Genomic DNA, 18,455 nt, shown 5'->3' with positions numbered 1-18,455 from the left:
ACAGCCACAATCATCCAATCCCAACATTGTCGCAGCTGTCAGAAGAGATTCATGAGCACGGCTGTTGTGTCACATGAAGTCGCATTTTTCACCAAAATGAGTCACAAGTTGCTAAGTGCCACAGCTCTTGGAGTGTGTGCCAACATCATCCCTTGTGGGTCTGTTTTTTTTTTTTTTTTTTTCCTGACAGTGATTCTGGATGAAAGGCGCTGTCTGCCTGGATGCCAGCGGGCCCAAGGCCTGGGTTCACAGAGCAGGCAGCCGCTCTCGAACATCCAGCATGTGTCTTATCGATTTTCAAAGTGACCTGGGTTCATTTCACTGCCACTGAATCACTTTTACAAAAAACTACAGGGATGTGTAACAGAATCACTTTATCAGTTAAAACAAGCATCCCAGATCTCAAACACAAAGTGCCCTACCTCACCACCATATGTAACTTCCAGTACTTTAAGAACACTGCTCTAGAGTTTACAGGATACATTTTACACCATTAACTCACAGAAAAGCTCTAAATATGAGCTAAATATCTAAATATTTTGGGTTAATGACGGCCTTTAAACGATATGATTAAAATTCCAGCCCTGTAAAGTTTTCATTGATTTTAAAACAGTTAAATATTGAAACCAGAACCCAGTGTTAACTCCATAATAAAGATTCTCTGCACAGACTTTAGCTGATGAAGTTATTTTAGTGCCTCAGCAGTATTTCGGTAGTTCAACAGAATTGAAACAGTAAGTTTCATGAGGCGAGACACACTGCTAAGAGTGTCCTCGGAGAAATATCTGCTTTTTATCCCTTGAAATAAACACAGATTTCTGGGAGGTGTAATCTTTAAAATGATGCATACAAATGGTTTTCACTGAGGTGAAGGCACTAAAAAGACAAGTGGAAAAAGGGATAAATATGTGGCAGATGATGGGAAGAGGCTGAGGCTGAGTGATGTTTTATACCCCCACATTAATCCCCTCTCTCTCGCTCTGCAACGTTGTGTAACGACACACACTAATCTGAGATAATAGCTCAATTGGAGCTGCAGACTTCTTAATGATCACTTAGGGCAAGCTGGCTTGGAGACATGCAGATACAGGGCAGTAGGCCAGTAGGACCAGCAAACAAGCAAATAGTAATACACAAACACACACACGCACACACGTCGATAAGTTAGCATAATGTGGAAGAAAATATCTGGTTAATCTGTAAAACCAGAGACATTATAACAGAACGACACATGAGCTTATCGTGTTCTGACGCTTATGAGCAGTCGAGGTTCACAACAATTATAACTATATAGCAGCACGTACATTTAGTTCTTATCGTAATAAAGATGTAGGTAAATATACGCTTCTCTTTTTTTGCCACACTGTAGTCTTGGAAGTAATTAGTGTTGCATTTGTTCCAAGTGTGCTGTTGGGTTGAACCGGAACTGTTGAGTTAGTCCTTTCTATTGGTGTCTACACATGCAGAGGAGAACTTGGGGGGGGTTAAACACCTATTATTTTCAGTAAATTCATCAAATTTGCAAATCAGATTTTTACTGGTGAGCTCCTTTTTTTAATTCCGTTATCCACTGAAAATAAACCACGTTCATTTAAAAAGGGGTTCTAAGATAACAGGATTGTAACAAGCTGTTTCCAGAAGGACTGTGGTTTGACTGAAGGCTGATTTAAAAACATTTTATAGCATTTTAATTGCTCAAGATCGCTGTGAATGAATGGCCTGGCCTGTATCTATATAGTGCTTTACATACAGTCATCCACCCATTCACACACACATTCACACACTGGTGATGGCAAGCTACATTGTAGCCACAGCCACCCTGGGGCGCACTGACAGAGGCGAGGCTGCCGGACACTGGCGCCACCGGGCCCTCTGACCACCACCAGTAGGCAACGGGTGAAGTGTCTTGCCCAAGGACACAACGACCGAGACTGTCCGAGCCGGGGCTCGAACCGGCAACCTTCCGATTACAAGGCGAACTCCCAACTCTTGAGCCACGATCGCCCCGTAAATGAAGGTTGGACCTGATTTTTTTAGACTACATAAATAAATTACATAATGAGGAAAACTTTTTGCTTCTAAGGAGCTTGCTTTCGCAAACATTATCCAGGCTTTCTGAAGGTCTTTCAAAGTTCTTCTTTGAACATTGGCTGCTTTTTTACTCATTTTAACTCCAGTCCCTGTACCTAAACAAATTTACAGGAATGTTTTTCTTTGTCAAATTACTTAAAACGTACCTATGAATCAGTCAAGCATAGAAAAGACAACTCAAGCGATGTACCAGTGAGTCTCTACACATAACAGACAACTTAGAACCAATTTTTTTTTTGTATCTTTAGGCACTTTGCTACTAGTAGCCTATCACAAAACACCAATTTTTTTCCAATTTCTTTAGTTGATTTGGTGATTCCCAAACAGCTAAGATGTGCAGTTTATGTTTTGTTTAGGAACCTGGATAAGTAGAGGACAACAGAAGAACTGCCAGGCCTAAAAAAAAACTATATAAAGAAGATGAACAGTATCTGAAAATCAGTTCCTTGAGAAACAGGAAAAAATCCATCAAAGGTCTGACACAGGACCTGAGAGATGCATCTGGCCTTTCAGTTGATCCATCTACTGTTCACTGAAGCCTCATCAGAAATGGTCTCAGTAGACGTGTGGCTGTCAAGAAGCCATTCTTAATCAACGGAAACAAGGAGAAAAGGCTGAGGTATATTCAGAGGGTGGGAGAGAGGTGCAACACTGTGTGTCCACAGCCATCTGTAAAACACAGTGGGGGCTCAGTCACAGTTTGTGAGACTGCATTTCAGCCAGTGTTGTTGTAGATCCGAAAAAATTGATGATGAAGTAACTTGCATATTGGGACAGTAGGAATCTCATTCATCCATTCATGTCCTTTACTTATTTGATCATGAGGCATTTGGCTACTTTAAGAGAATTCTAGCTACTACCATCATCTTCATTAGCTACAGCTAAGTTTCTCACTTTGACATAAACACAGAAAAGTACCATTAGATTTTGATCCAGCATGCAATACCATGTGGAAAGCATTTCATAATTTAATATATTCCCAAACACACTGCCAATGCAGTAAAAGCATATCTAGATAGAAAAACATTCAGTGGAACGCTATAAGCAACGATTGTCCTCCCCAGAGCCCAGACCTCAACTTTATTGAAGCAATGTGGGATCATCTTGACAGAGAACTGAACAATAGGCAGCCAACATCCAAAGAAGAGCTTTGAGTGTCTCTAGAATAAATAACTATTCCTGGAGACTACTTAAAGAAATGTGTTGAAGAATAAAGGTAGTTATACCTTCATACTTTCAAGCTCATAAGAATTATACAAACTCTGTTTTTGTAAACAAGAATAAAGCTCTTAAATGCTCTAGTAAGGTGCATCAGGGGACTTGTTGACATGTTTTTCAACATAACAGGAAATAGAACACTACTGCTGTTATTCTCCTTAAAAATGGGAAAACACTTGCTATTGCAGTAATACAAACATTATTTTGTTTTTCTTCTTTAGGCAGAAGTTTTCAACTTCCACAACTGCTTAATAATCTCAAAGATCTTCCACAGACTATGTTTCTTGAGGAAAAGATCAAGTGGACAGATCAGAAAGATCAGAAGATCAGTTTGTTTACCGAACTGACATGTTTTAAAAGCCATACATTTTTGCAATAAAAACATTTGCTTTATCGTAGCTTTTCAAATTGGTGACTAATTGAGGCATTATCACATCTTTGTGAATTAACATAACATAAATTGACCACAGACCCGACAGAAAAAATGCCTCATAGCTTGGAGAGATAAAGGCGTAATCCTTTCCACGCTGTGTCTGTTGACAACAGCCGTGGAGATTATGGGGAGAATTTGATAGGAACACAAAACAACCTCCCAGACTCACACTGTAGGGTCATAATAATTTCTTTTCCCACTTTCTATCACTTCAACTTCACTCAATCACTCAAGCTTCAAAGAACACAGACAAAAAAGATTCAGACACTGTGGGGTGAAACACACTCACTCAAGAAATGTTTTTAACTCTGATAAGCCAAAAATACAAGGCATCTTTTTTTTTTCTGAAACCTCAGCGACACAAAGCAGAACCTCACACAGAATGGTATTATTTTTCTGAATTTACAAGTAGATCTCAGCAGGTGGCAAAACTGTTTCCTCGTGTCTGATCAGTCGGCATTACTTTGTGAAATATTGCTGTCAACTAGCCTGGGTGGGTGATGTCAACACAGCTAGGAGAAAAATAACCTGTCAGAGCAATAAAAACAGCCGGAAATACCCAAAAAGTAGAGCTGGCGGGAAGCGTGTTCGACCAGCCGTCAGTGCCAACAGAAACAGAGAGTCATGAGGCTGTAGAGAGTTTTAAAGTGGAGTCCATTTAGCTTTCTGTGGGAATCTGCTGCGTGAGTGCAGAAAAAGAAGTGAAGATGTTGTAGATAGGCCAAAGTTGTTCCAAAAAGTATGTAAAAATAGTTCGCCAAGTGAGCATTCAGAGATGTGGATATTTATGATAACAAAGGACTTTTCCCTTTTTGAAAGAGGAAAGCCTTGAAAAATAAAATGCAGAGGATAAGCGGAAGATGACTTACTGCTTAACAGATAGTTTTATTTGCAGCCAAAGAAATACCATAAGCATAATAAAGCAAAGAAAAAGAAGGAAGGATTTCAAAACAAAATCCAGTGAGCTATTTTGAATTGATGACAAAAAATACTCTGTCAGCAGGGGAGGCACTGTCTGCCTTCAAGAACTTAGCAAGCAGCCAAATAAAAAAACAATAATATTGACTGACATAATCTTACCTATTCTCATATCATAAAACCAATTTACAGATCATGCACGAAGTAGACCATATTAAAAAATATTGACCGATTTCTTCGCACTCAAGCTATTAAAAGGACCTCAGTGTGCCTCAGATGTGTGAGTTCTAAGGACTCTTAATAGAGCTTTAAACAAGCATTTATCAAGCATTGAACAGAGGCTTCTTAATTTCCTGAAACTTGGTGTGTTAGCAGGCCTGTGGTTTCGACACTATAGCAGAGAATCTGCATCCACCGAAAGGCTTTAGAACAAAGAAATAAAAAAATGACTACGGGAGGTTTGGAGGAGTGCCGGCAGATTCAAAAGTGAGTGTGGCAATGAGGGAGTGGTGGAGGTTTATTAACTAAGAGAAGACAAAGAGAGGAGGCATGCAGCCTGTTGCTGACTCTGCATCGCGGTGTAAAACAACAGAAGACTTTGAGCGCTACGTGGCGATGTGAAATGCCTCCCTGCAGGTGTGAATGTTAAATTCATGAATGCAAATGAAATAGATTCCTATCACATCCGAGGATGAGAGGAGAGTCAAGCGGACACTCTGGACTTTGAAGGTAGCGCAGATAGATGGCAAGTGGGCGATATGCTGCTATAATCAGGACGAGGATTAAACGCCGACTTCGCATCAGAGTCGGCACAAATTGGACTTTAAGAATTCAAGGAGGAATTCTTTTGTTGCCTCCACTGCTGTCAACTCCAGATGCAGCGAGAGGGAGGGAGGATTTGCGTCTCATCCTCACCCAGGAACTTATGCAACCAGTAAACAAAATGTACAGTTTCTTATATATGGACTGAACTTCTCTGCTGCAGAAATACAGTGTGCACATGCATTAGTACTCATGTGATTCTGTTTATTCTAACATGTGTCTGGCCCATACATGTGTCTGTACATAGTTAGGGACTGCAATTATGCATGTATGAATGTATGGGTCCCCGCAGTGAGTGAACGGTCAGTGGGGAATAGTTTGATAATGGGGGGATGGTAGGGGTGTACTGAGTGATAGGGATTGCAGTCTCGGGGGTGAACTAGTGGGGGATGGTGTTAACAAAAACAGGGTAAAGGATGGAGAAGCACCATGGTGCATAAAGATTACTGGTATGAGAAATTCTGGTGTGTTTTAGACACCTGTTCTGCCAGCGACAGTCAGGTTAGAAAGAAAGTGACACTGGCATGACAAATAAGGAGCTGCAGCTCCTTCCTGTCAGCATATTTCATAACCATGGTCTGTTGCACACATTCAGTCACTGAAATATCTGGCTTGGCATTGTGTTATGAAATATTATATTTTCAGCAAAAAAAAAAAAGTGAGACAATCCACTCAGCCATTCAGAAACTTAATTTAAAAAATGCTACCGCTTCACAGCCAACGAGAACCAACGGTGTCATTTCTGAACAGGATTTGCTGTATTTACAAGCTAAATCCTCAGCACCTTCTCCCCCCAACGCAGCATATGTTGTACAGGTTTTCACCTCACCGCCTAACACCGGCTGACTTCTGTCTTTTCACATGGAGAAAGAGAAAAACGGCTTACAGAGGCAACCTGTGAGAATGACTCAAAGATAAGTAAATCATTCTTTAACAATTGCCAGAGTACAGAGGAGTACAATTTTAACAGCCAACATCCTTAGCATCTCTCTGATCACACACTACAGAGAAGCGGGTACAGAAACCCTGCATCTCTGCTCAGGGAAACAAGCGCCTGCCCACGCAGATACAACAGACCACACAGGAAAAGGAGATGGACACAGAGTGAAGGCCACACATGTACCGCTCTCTAATAAAACAACATGTAATGCTTTACAGTCATAATCATCAAATGGTGGGCTGACAGTAAGTCTCAGCTTAAAAGGCTTTCAGAGGGAGTGTTTTCACTCAAACCCTAAATGTGTCAGAAGCTCCTCCTTATGGAAAACACACGAGGGGGTAATAAACCCACAAACAATTTCCTATGAAAGAAATACAGAGGAAATAAAGCCTGGCAGAGCAATCACTTTTCTCCAAACGTCAGAATTCGTGTGCGTGTCTGAAACAGTGACACATGAATGTTTTAGGAGCAAACAGGCTCCAAATGACCTGCTTTTCTGCGTGCCTGAGGACACGTCCTGCTGGGACGGAGATGAGAAGCAAGGAAAGAACAGGGAAACACCTCCATACACGCATAGGAAGTATAAGGTGGTTGTATACAACAGGTCTGTGTGGGGGATGGAGTTTTGTGGAAGAGAAAGGGAGAGAGAGAGAAAACATAAAAACAGAGAGATGCATGAGATCGCGTGGGGAGGTGTAGAATTTTCTCCCGAGCCACAATTAACCCAGACACAAAAGAAGCTGCACTGCAAACACGCAAATCTCGGCTTCAGCTTTGGCACAATTTCACTGGTTTCAGCACGAGCATTCTTTCAAAATATAGGCCACTGGTTTGCTGTCAAAAAGGAAAGCAGAATTCTATTATTTCCACCCAGAACAACACATCCAAGATACCTGTCAGAGCTTTGTGCACTGGAGCGATGCACCACGCAGTCTGTCCCTCACCTGGACAGCTTTTCATTTGAAGATGATTGGAAAATGGTTCCACCCAATCAACCCGCATTTTAGGAAAACACGCTTGTTGAGTGCTCTATTTATAGGAGGAGAAGGGATGAAATCACCTGCACGCGCTCTTAGCCTGAGGCGAACGCACACATCCTCACTCAAAGCATGATTGCATTTGTGCGTCTTTGTAAACTCTGCTGGCTTTTATGGAATCAGGGCCGTTGTGAACAATGCGTGAGTAGAAAGAAAATTGATAAAATCCTAATAAGATAGCAAAGCCAGCAAAAAAAAATCTAAAGCTATGAAAGGGCAGAAACCTGGGAGGGATGCGGGTTCATTTTCTGGTTCATGACTTTTAACACAATAAGAAAACACAACTTAAAATACACAGGCTGAAGCACACACTCGAATCGTGATCAAAATTGAAAGACTAGCTCTAATGAATACTCAGAGCTAAACTTTTTCTAGTACTATTGATGGTTAGGATCACACTGACTGGACTAATCCTCATGATAATACGGTGGGATGTTTTTATGATTAAGCAGGGATGGAGGGGTTGCACTGTTATAATCATTAATATAGTTAATGTCTATTTTCATCATGCTTTAACATGTTATTGTGTAATAACGCCTTAGTCGTGGCAGGTCCACAGTCAACATATTTAATCTGTGTTTATTTCTCCTTTAATTTTAACACTTACGACAGTTTTCTTCATCACTGTTGTCTGAGCAGTCGTCATCATCGTCACACCTCCAGATGGTCGGTATACACCTTTTGTTGCTGCACTGAAACTGTCCATCCTCACACTCATCCGTGGCTGCAAGAAACAAAAACAAAAACAAAAACAAACGGAGAGATAAGAGTCCAGATGGATGAGCAACAATTGGATATAACAGTAATCTCTTGTAGGCTAGTTCAACTGTCATTTGCAAATGAATGCCTAATTGATATTCAGTCTTCATTCAGGTCAATTGGGTGAAGGGCTAGAGGCGTCATGGTGCATGCTTTCTTTCAGATAGCGGTCTCCTTTTTCCCAGGATATTTAACAGTTCAAAGACAGAAGGGCTCAGAAGAGGCCCAGGGTCTGCACGACTCAATTCTTCCAAACGTAAAGACAAAGATTCAGTCAGTCAGTCAGTCTGTGCTACTACAGCTACTACCTCTGATGCAGTATGGATGACAGATGCATGACAGACACGCAGAGGCTTTTTCCTATCCTGAAACCTCACCTATTACATTTTTAAAGTGAAATAAACAACACACTTGCGCATTAATTTGTTTTTAGAAAGTAGTCCCTTTTAGCCTTTTTGCTCTCTTGGTATCACACGCACGCTCGCGCGCGCCGAGTAGAGAGCGCTTCCAGTCAGCTCAGCATCACACACCAGCCTTTATCTACTATTTCAATAGCGTTTCGCGCGCAGAGGGGGGCAACAATTTTCAACTGACCTTTTGTGAAATGAAGCCTGAGGACGAACAAATTAAAAAGTAGCAATATCCTTAAATCCGTCAACATTTCTGGAGAAGGTGATGGAGCTCATTCACATCCACGAAACAAAGCCCAAAAGCCGCTCTTGTTGTAGCGCTGCGACGCCGCTGCCTGCCTCTCCGCCGTGTGAAACTCCCCCTCCCTCCGCCTCACTGGCTACCCGGCGCGTGACGACAGCGCGCGGGGCGGGGACAGTTACGCTACACAATGCGATACAGTAGGACAGTGACCAAAGGCATGAAATAATACAAACTATTAAGGCAAATTTCTTGAACTAGCTTACTTTAAAAATAAATGCATTTATTTATCTTTTGCTTGTGTTTTGTGGTATCTTCATTTTTATGTGTGGTTGTTTATTTTGCGATTGCGGCGAAATAAAAACTGTAACTAAAAACTTTTTTTGCCTCTCTAGATCACAATGTCATACAATAATGAAATCTTTGAAGGCAGATTTTCTAAAAAAAAAAAAAAAAAGTTGAGTAGAATAGAAATAAACGGCAGTTCTTTTTTTGTTTTTTGTTTTTTGTCTTTGCAATGGTGCTTTCTTATCCCATACAGTTTTAAATTGTATTTGTGACATTAGGCAGAAAAATCAATTTTTTAACATTATTTGGACAAATAACAATAATAATACAATACAATTTGCCGCTTGCCTTACATGTTAAAGAACCCCGCTTCAACCTGGGAGGAGATACAACCCCATGTCTGAAGGGGTCACAAGCTATTTTACTCCTGATGCAACTCCCGAACCTGGATAAACAGGAGGGTTATCTCAGCTATCATATCTGGTGTAAAAATTGTGCCATACCAAACTTACAGATACTAACTGTGCAGCTTTTAGAGTAGGGAAAAAACATTGGCCTACAGGGGACAGACCAAAATAAGTGTTGGGCTATTATGACTAGGTGATGGGACAAGTCCAACACTGGTGTGATTCTGGTGTGATTAGCTCAAAATAACACCATAAACCTAAGCTCATAACAAATGTTAAATACAAATATGCATTTTTTTATTTCAGTATTGAGCATTCCTGGGTTTAAAATAGGTTGAAAAAATAGTTGGTCTTTTTTGGGGAATATAATTACATGTTTGCATATATAAATTCAGGCCAAACTGGGGGGGTTTCTCCATATTGCTCCATAGTAAGAGTCTAATCTGGCTGATTCGATCAGTATATTGAGTCCTGGTGATTCCTGGTTCTCTCCTTCATGGTTATGCTAAATGCAGTGCTTATTATGTGTGTATTATTATTATTATTATTATTATTATTATTATTATTATTATTATTATTATTATGTCTTGAAAATATATGTTGCTCAAAGAAAGCGTCTCTAAGAAAGCATTTTTATTGTTTTGAGTCTTTCATTCAGATCCCTCATTATTTTCTGGCTTTTCTGGACATTTTTCTGGCTATGTGAAGTATTGGTAAGTTATGGAACTTACCTGCTGGGAACAAAGACGCTGCAACCAGGGGGAGGGATGAACCAAATGATCTTTCCTGTTGAAATGTGTAACAGATTTTGATGTAGCACATTTATCAAAGCCTTTTTTTTTCTCTGAGTGTTCTAGTTTTGCTAATCAAGGGCATGTATGAGTGAGAAAGAGAGTGAAAGTAGTCTGAGAGCTGCCCATGTCATACCCACTAAGCCAGTGAAATCAATTTTGGAGCATGACAGACAGGTAATAGTGGTACACTGCTGGGGACTAGCAGGAGCAGATTGGTAGGGATCAAGAGGTCAAGCAATTTTGCATCCCTGTGGTGTATTTGTGTTCACTTTGAAACAGTTTTGGGTATAATTTCAAAATCCTCCACAATGCAGCCAGAGCTCCACACATGTAACAAATCCTTAAATCCGTCAAAGTTTAAACAATAGAAAGGGGGGAAACAGTTTATGGCTGATGGAAAGCAAAGGGAGGTGAAACATGTGAAACATTGTGGTCCTAGTGAGGCAGATTTCAATGTTTTAGAGCTCACTTGTTTCAACATCTTTAACACACTATTGTACAGTACACCATCCTATTCAACATCACCATTATTAATACTCCCCCTGAGCAATAATTTGATATGAGTATCATCTATATGCAAATTGCAAATGCTAAGGTGAACTGCAGGCTATGGAGTTTCTAAAAGTAGCACCAAGAGAAATAGGCTCCTGTACCACTTATTACTCTTACTAAACACAATGAGGTAATATTTGTGACAGATAAAAGTGCATTGGTAGTATTTACAAGGTCTAGTGGCTCCCAGCCAGAGAGAAAAAAAAGGCTGTCTTTCAAATCTAGGCCATGACCATTACTGACAGCATAATCACTCATTTTAAATGGAGATAAGCTCAAGGATAACTTAATCCCTCCTATTCTCAGTTTACACACTGAGATACATGCACACACATAAACAGTCGTGTAGCTGCACAAGCAGTTGTGTTCACAGTCAAAAAGTCGCGGCACTGAAAAGAAAAATGTAGCAGTTAAGACTTGTTGTCATGGTTTCACAGCAATTGTCCAGCCAGAGCAAGACAGCAGGAGCATATTGAAAGGAAATAACACAGATGTTGCTGAACAGCTGTTTGAAGCAACAAAAGTGAATATGATATTAGTTTACTCCTGACCTGACCAAATTCAGAGTTTTATCTGCAGAAAAGCAAGTCGATACAATTTCCTGATTTTTTGAGTAGCTAGGATTCATTATAACCATCCTGCAATAATGGTTCATTATGTACAGTAACACACTGTGGAGTTCATAAACTGTGGATTTGCACTTTGACACAAACCTACCATACTTAAAGAACAGTATGTGTTCTCATTCATGGCTTCTTCAAAATGAAATGAAAGCAATGGGTATTGCTGTAGTACAACAAACAGACTTTTGATGTAGTTACAAATTTGATTCTCATGCATCAGAGACAGCTCCAAGTAAATTGAGTTTACAGTCAATTTGCTGTGAGGGGTGAGTCATGACTAAATGAAAATGCTTTTAGCAAACTGGGGATTAGGAAAGAGGCAGGGCATATCAGAGTGAGTGTGAGAGTGAGAGATTGTCAATCAGCACTAATATAAGAACAGATTTTGCATATCTTAATATGTGCAATGCTTTTTTACTGCTTTGACCTCCTTTTCAAATGTCTATGACTATAAGCCATAGTATAAACACTTAGTTGCTCTAAAGACAAGAGTTCACAAAGGTCCTCAGTAACCTTTTGTGTGGACTGTTGGCTTAGTTTAGTTTAGTTTGTGCTTAATGTTGGTTTAACTTAATGTAACATTTGTTTAAAAAAAATTAATCCAGTTTTACTGGTTTCTTCTGTTATCTGTCTGGCAAAAACGTCTACTCCTCCATAGCCCTGTATGAAATTGCTCTTTTAATTGCTATGGCTAATAAAAATGGTCCTCCTGTAACCTGTCTGGTGGTATAGTCATGTCTATCTAGACTGAAATACAAATGTTTGGAATCTTTGTAACAATAACAGTTCTGATGAAGAATAAAGTAATATATGTTTTATAGCTAACCAGACATTTATACATTGTTACAATATTTGTTCTTTTGTTGTTTCTTAATTTGAGCCAATATACCACCAAATCATACTAATAAGTGATGACCACGTAACTGCCTGATCAATTTTAGTGTACAAAAATCTTCATATCTTTTCATTACTGAGATACAATTTCCCATTTTAACAACCTTTTTATTCATATGTTCTGTCCAGGATAGTTTAATGTCTAAGACTACACACAGGGCTTGGTCTCATGGACTTGATCAACACTCCATTAATGGAACCTATTAATAGTGGCATGACAAGGAAAGAATTTACTGTACACGTCCTTCATCCATTTCATGTAACATAACAATATGGCAACTTTTCTTTTAGAATCACAAGCTACCCACCCTAAAGCTTAAGGTGCTTTAATTACCCATAATTAACTAAATGAATGTTATGCAGTATTACATAAGACCTGTTACTAGAGACTGTGCACTTAAATCCAAGAGGAAAGTGTTTACTGAGGTCATAAATGAAGGGCACATTAGGGTCTTTTTCTCACAGGCTTACAGTCAGCTACTGGAGTTGCCCTCTGCTCACCATTAGGCGGAATACAGTGTAGAATGCTCATACACTGACTTCACTTTTCAAATCTGGGAGCGAAATCTACCTATTTTAAACAATTTTTAGAGTATTCCATCCAACAATTGTTGAGATATCAGCTAATATCATACATATATCAACTTGCTGGTTGTATGGGAGGAATATCCAGAAACGTCATAAAAGGATGCATCATGTTGTGAGACCTGGTCAACTTACTTGGAGTAAAAAACACTACTGGATGCCTGAACTTCTTTGACTTGCTGGTAGCACTAGATGAAATATCAGGGTATATTCAAAGTATCTTGTCTGTAAACAATTTCATGTCAGATCAAACTGCATCCCCATCAGTCATGCCTCGTGACAGATAATTATCGGTTATTTGAATCTCCTCACTGTCAGGGTGCATAATTTTGGAAACTTTATAAGCAGCATCAAAATACTCAGTATGCTTAAGGTTTGTGCGAGCCTCGTTGTGTCATGAGTTGTCAAGAAATTGGCCCTTTTATTTGTCACAGCAGCCAGTTTGGAGGATTTGCTACATTCTGGAGAAGCCGCCATCATCCTCTCGCACAGTCAAGGAATTAAGAAATCCACAGCTTGTCGTGTGAGCAGCATTTCAGTAAGTAGTGTGGTTCTTGTTGCATTTCTTATTTAATTAACCTTTAGGGGACATTTGCTGAGCAGGCATACGTTTTCCTTTTTCAGTTTTCTGCTCCACATTCACTCAGCTGTAGCATCTTGCATTGACAGGCTTCATGGTTCGGTTACAGTGTAACTATCTACTGATTGGCCTCTGAGCACTCAAGCAATTAAATATAAGTACCTTACTCAAGAACACCTTAGCAGCTGCTGTTGAGAGATGAGAGAGTCAAGTTTGTTCTTGTTTTCGCCTACCGCTCACCAGCCTATAAGGGAGAGTGCAACAGTGATGCTGTTTGTCTAACCCAGCGGTCTGCAACTGTGAGATTAGTTCATCCTCACTGGTTGATGCTGTCCCTGTCAGCAAAGTGAGTCCATGAACGAGAAACTGTTTGCAGGGTTTTGCATAGCCCCCTCACCATAATCTTAACCATACACTGAGATCCCTTTTTAAGTCTCTGAGCTAAATTCTTCCCTCCTCCGCACTCAGAGTAAATCTTCCTACTTTAAAGAGTAAATGTGTAAAACCTGGGTCTCTGTATAATTGCTCCAATGAAACACACTTTCAAGCATTTTTTGCAATAGCCAATTGTTATCTATTGCACAGTATCATCAGGGTAATGTCCAGAACTATACTTGAATACGCCAAAGGCCTCAAACATGCAACCAGAGTCATAACGAAGCATCTTCCACAATAACATGAAGGAGGAGCTATGACCCGTGACATGATGACTGACTGTATTCATCCTTTATTTGAAAAGCAGATGAGATGGTGGAGCAATTCTATTTATCAGTTTGTCACTCTGTAGGTTTTAGGTGTCAGAAATGAAAAAGCATTTTAAAAAGACAGTTTATTGCATCTGTGTTGATAAACTATAACTACAATAATGCTACATCCACAGAGGCTGGCTTTCTTCACAGTCCCTACATTTATTTTTAATGTTGTTAGTACATTTATATGCTTATGCCTGCGTATCTATTAAGTAAGTAAGGCTGTATTTTATTTGGGAATTTTTCCCATTACAGTGTCAATAATTTTTGCTAAATGTAGAGATTTGAGTGCTTATGTTGCATTTAAATACAGGTGACAAACCCGCTGCCTTGGGCACAAAAAAAGCCTGCAAGATTTTGGTGGCCTATTAACAACAAAGAGTTAGACATCCCTGATCTAACCCCATATGCAGCCTTCTAATGTGGGCACCCTCAGACTGCTTCCAAACCTGGAGGCTGCTGCCACCTGCAGGATGATCTTTGTCCACAACAACGTTGCATACTCTTTTATCAAACACATATATTAAACATGACTGTCCTGTTGTGGTATCATTAGAGCAAAACGCACATGTTGTGTTTATTAGATTGACAAAAGCAAAATTTAAGCCTTAACTAGAAGCCTGTTGAGTTTTTCTTAAAATGTATGAAATATGGTGGAGTCTTAAGCATACTGAATATTATTTGAAGTATATTTACAACCTTTGACATTCTTGTCATTTTAAAGTTTTCCTCTACTTTATTGTATTAGCATGATTTGGCTTTTTTTTTTTCTTTTCTTTTTTTTTTTAAAATACGTAGCTTTGATCTTTCAGATTTTCTAATAATTGCCCAAATGATAATTGTAGAGAGACACTTAATACAAAAATGTGCCTGGATGACATCCTAGGTTCCTTCAGTAAAGCATGAAAAGCAAACTCAGACAGTATCAACCTCAATATTAACCCCACAGACACGTGAAGTGAATAATGTTACCACATTATAATGCAACGTCCTGCTTGCTGCTGATGTGAATGCTGCTTTGTATATGTCACTAATGTTGTAAACCAGTAACACTCACCCATGGCACCCTCTGACATCAGTGGCCAGGTTACTGTGCTCTGTCACACCATAAAAACTGCTCTGAAACAGACCGAGCACCAGCATCCAAACCACTATGTGTGATCAAGCGATACACTGGAACAAGTTCAATCCAGTGAGGCCCATTAAAGGTCACGGCTGCTTTGGTAGCATGAGGATGGCCCACACAATCTTAAACAAGTGGTTTGGTTGTTGCTGTTGTTGTGGCTCATCTGTGTATTTTATGCAGAAGAATTTATAATGCAGCCTTTTTTTTTCATACATCTGTTCATCGATTTGTCCGTTAGTTCACAACATTCAGTTTTTTTCTCTCTGAGCCTGATGAATTTTGGAGTCACTCCCAGAACAGCAGGCAAATGACTGTCGAGGCTATTCTGTCACAAGGCAGAAAAGACAGTAAACAAGCACATACAAATACACATTCACCAGCTGTACAGGAGCATGCCAAATACATATCAACCTGTCACAATGATTAGTGCAAATATTTTCATGCTTTGCCTGATTGCTGGCTTAATTGATAATTTTGGCGTTCTTTGGTGGAGGTTATTTTAAAATAAATAGACACTGATTTCTCTATCATATTAAAGTAAACAAATAAATAAAAATGAAATTAAAGCCCTACCGTTGGCAACGAACAACTATGACTACATGATGTTTCATCAAATCTACAAGAGTAATTAACAGTGAGGGTAATTATTGCGAATCAATATGTCCCGCCTAGTGGCTGTATTTAAATCGCTGTACAAGTGCATTAATTGCCAGCTTGCGGTTGAATCACATTGAGTGGGGACAGACTGGTAAATCACCTCTATTGACATCAGAATGGGTTTTTTTATACTAACTGTAGCTTCATTAATAAATACGAATCTGAGAGGCGTAAAATCAAGCTTTTACAATAAAATATAAAGGTTTCTTACAGATACATTCATGGCAAAACGAAAGTAAACTCTCATCTTGTCCTTATCTGGGTTTAAAGTTAGGTCGATATACCTGAGATGAATTACAAAACATGCCATATTGCACATATTATTGATTTTGCAAAAACTGAACTAAAATGCAGAAGCTGTGTGTGGAAAACCAAGTATGTACTTACTACTTAAGAGGGTAAGTAGCACCCAGATGCTGTTCATCAAATACACTTCACTGATCTTCACAACATGTAAGCAGAAAAACGTGTACTACGGGCAAATGTAGATGTACTGATGTATACAGATAAGGGTAGTATGAAAGTTCTGCAACAATGAACTTTCTACAGATGAGTCCAAAGTAGATATGTTGGCCACAAAAAACACCAAGTTCGGAAAACAACAAAACAAAACAAACACAGCGTGTCAGCACAAACACCTCATACCAACTGTCAAGCACGGTGGTGGAGGGATGATGAGCTGGAGTCACAGCACCTGGGAATCTTACAGTCATTGAGTCAACTTCTCTGCATATGTTGCGGAGTATAGCATGGTGGAAAAGAATGGAGAGAATCCCCCACTAAACTTTTGGGTTGGCATTACTCCGGGGGGGGGGGGGGTTGTATTAATCACATACTTTGGTGGGGGTTTTTTGTGTTTGGTGTGAGGAGTGGAGATTCTACTCTAGTCCAGCTGCCAGCTATTTGGATTTGAGTACAGGGAGCAGCTGATTGGGAAGGATGGGAGCCATTCTCTATAAAGGGGAGAGGAAACTGGAAGGCTTTTACACTGGTGCAGCAGGGAAGCCTCTGAGACTCCAGGGTGAAGTGTGCACATTCTAAGGCATAGGTGTCAAACTCTGGCCCGCGGGCCAAATTGGGCCCGCAGCCTAATTACATTTGGCCCGCGAAGCCATACCAAATTACTATTACCCATATGGAAAACAAATAGTAAAAACTTATATGTGATTACTCATGAAAGTGGCCACTTTCTCATTACTTTCATACATTGTTTTAATAAGTATCCAAAACATACAAGTTTCATTATATAATTTTTCAAGGGATCTTATATCTGTTTTCACTCTTATATGCTTTTCATACAAGTTTCACACAAGACAGATACAAACTTTATAAGATTTATATATATCTTTTCCATATAGAGCTGGCCTACTGGTATTATACAGCTAATATATATATCGTTTAGTATTAAGCTTTGCTTGTTCCATATTCAGTTTTTCAGCAAAACTTGTTTGAGTCCATAAGAAAAGATTCATTCTTATATCTGGAGGAAGATTTTGTTTTTCAATAAATATTAATGTTAGCCCGCGACTTTGTTCCAGTTTTGAATTTTGGCCCACTGTGTATTTGAGTTTGAAACCCCTGTTCTAAGGGAAAGGATTTTTAACCTGGCCTGGTTTTGCTTTTAAAACAATCTGAGGATGTTGGAGGGAGGACTCATTTTAATTAGGATTTGTGTGGATCTGCTGGGAGGAAAAACACTGGATTGGAGACTGTCCGTGCCCATGGAAAGGAAACTGGCCAAGTTTAGGGAAGCTTCAGCTCGAGAGTGGAAGCCCCAGGATTTAATGTGGAGAGCCACCCTTGAACGACACCAGGCTTGAAAAGGTGGGTGGCAAACCTTTCTGAGGAAGATGCAAGATTGATATGTTTTTGGGTGCTTGTTCTTCTGAGTGACCACCTTTCCCTGTTTGTAACCAGGCTAACAACCCTGACCGTGGTGGCTTTGGGCCTTGGACTCCTGGCCAGAGTTGTGTCTTCAGCCAGTAGTTTGACTCTGAGGAAAAAAATAAACCTTGTGTACCCCATTGCAGTGTGGGGGTTCCTTAGAGCTTACTACTTTCTTGTACGGAGGCCATTTTGGGCCATACGTAACATATACACAAGTATCCTTGAGTTAAATATAAGACCATCTGACCAACATCTAGAACTTGGCCCAAACTGTGTCATGCAACAGAACAATGATCCCAAGCGCAGCAGCAAATCTACAACAGAATGACAAAAAAGCAGAGAATCAAGTTGTTGCAATGGCCCAGTAAAAGTCCAGACCTCACCCTGATCGGAGGGACTTTCATAGCTGTGTATAAACAAATACCCACATATCTCAACAAACTG

The 18,455-nt window shown here is 39.8% G+C and overlaps 1 protein-coding gene across 3 annotated transcripts in view; it reads right to left on the bottom strand.

Annotated features, from left to right (window-relative positions):
* The window catches only part of LOC113011259 (low-density lipoprotein receptor-related protein 8-like), an 82,576-nt gene extending 73,610 nt beyond the window's left edge, over positions 1-8,966 (bottom strand). For all 3 annotated transcript variants that reach the window (XM_026150710.1, XM_026150712.1, XM_026150711.1), the window contains exons 1-2: positions 8,813-8,966; positions 8,067-8,183 (exon numbers count right to left, since the gene is read on the bottom strand). In XM_026150710.1, coding sequence (XP_026006495.1) covers positions 8,067-8,183; positions 8,813-8,879 — 184 coding nt within the window. In that variant the 5' untranslated portion in view covers positions 8,880-8,966. The remainder of the gene's footprint in view (positions 1-8,066; positions 8,184-8,812) is intronic.
* Positions 8,967-18,455: the final 9,489 nt, after the last annotated feature.

This window comes from Astatotilapia calliptera, chromosome 18, assembly GCF_900246225.1.
Source record: "Astatotilapia calliptera chromosome 18, fAstCal1.2, whole genome shotgun sequence".
NCBI classification, from domain to species: Eukaryota; Metazoa; Chordata; class Actinopteri; order Cichliformes; family Cichlidae; genus Astatotilapia; species Astatotilapia calliptera.
Note: the sequence above shows the minus strand (reverse complement) of the source record. Positions and strands in the feature narration are given on the sequence as shown.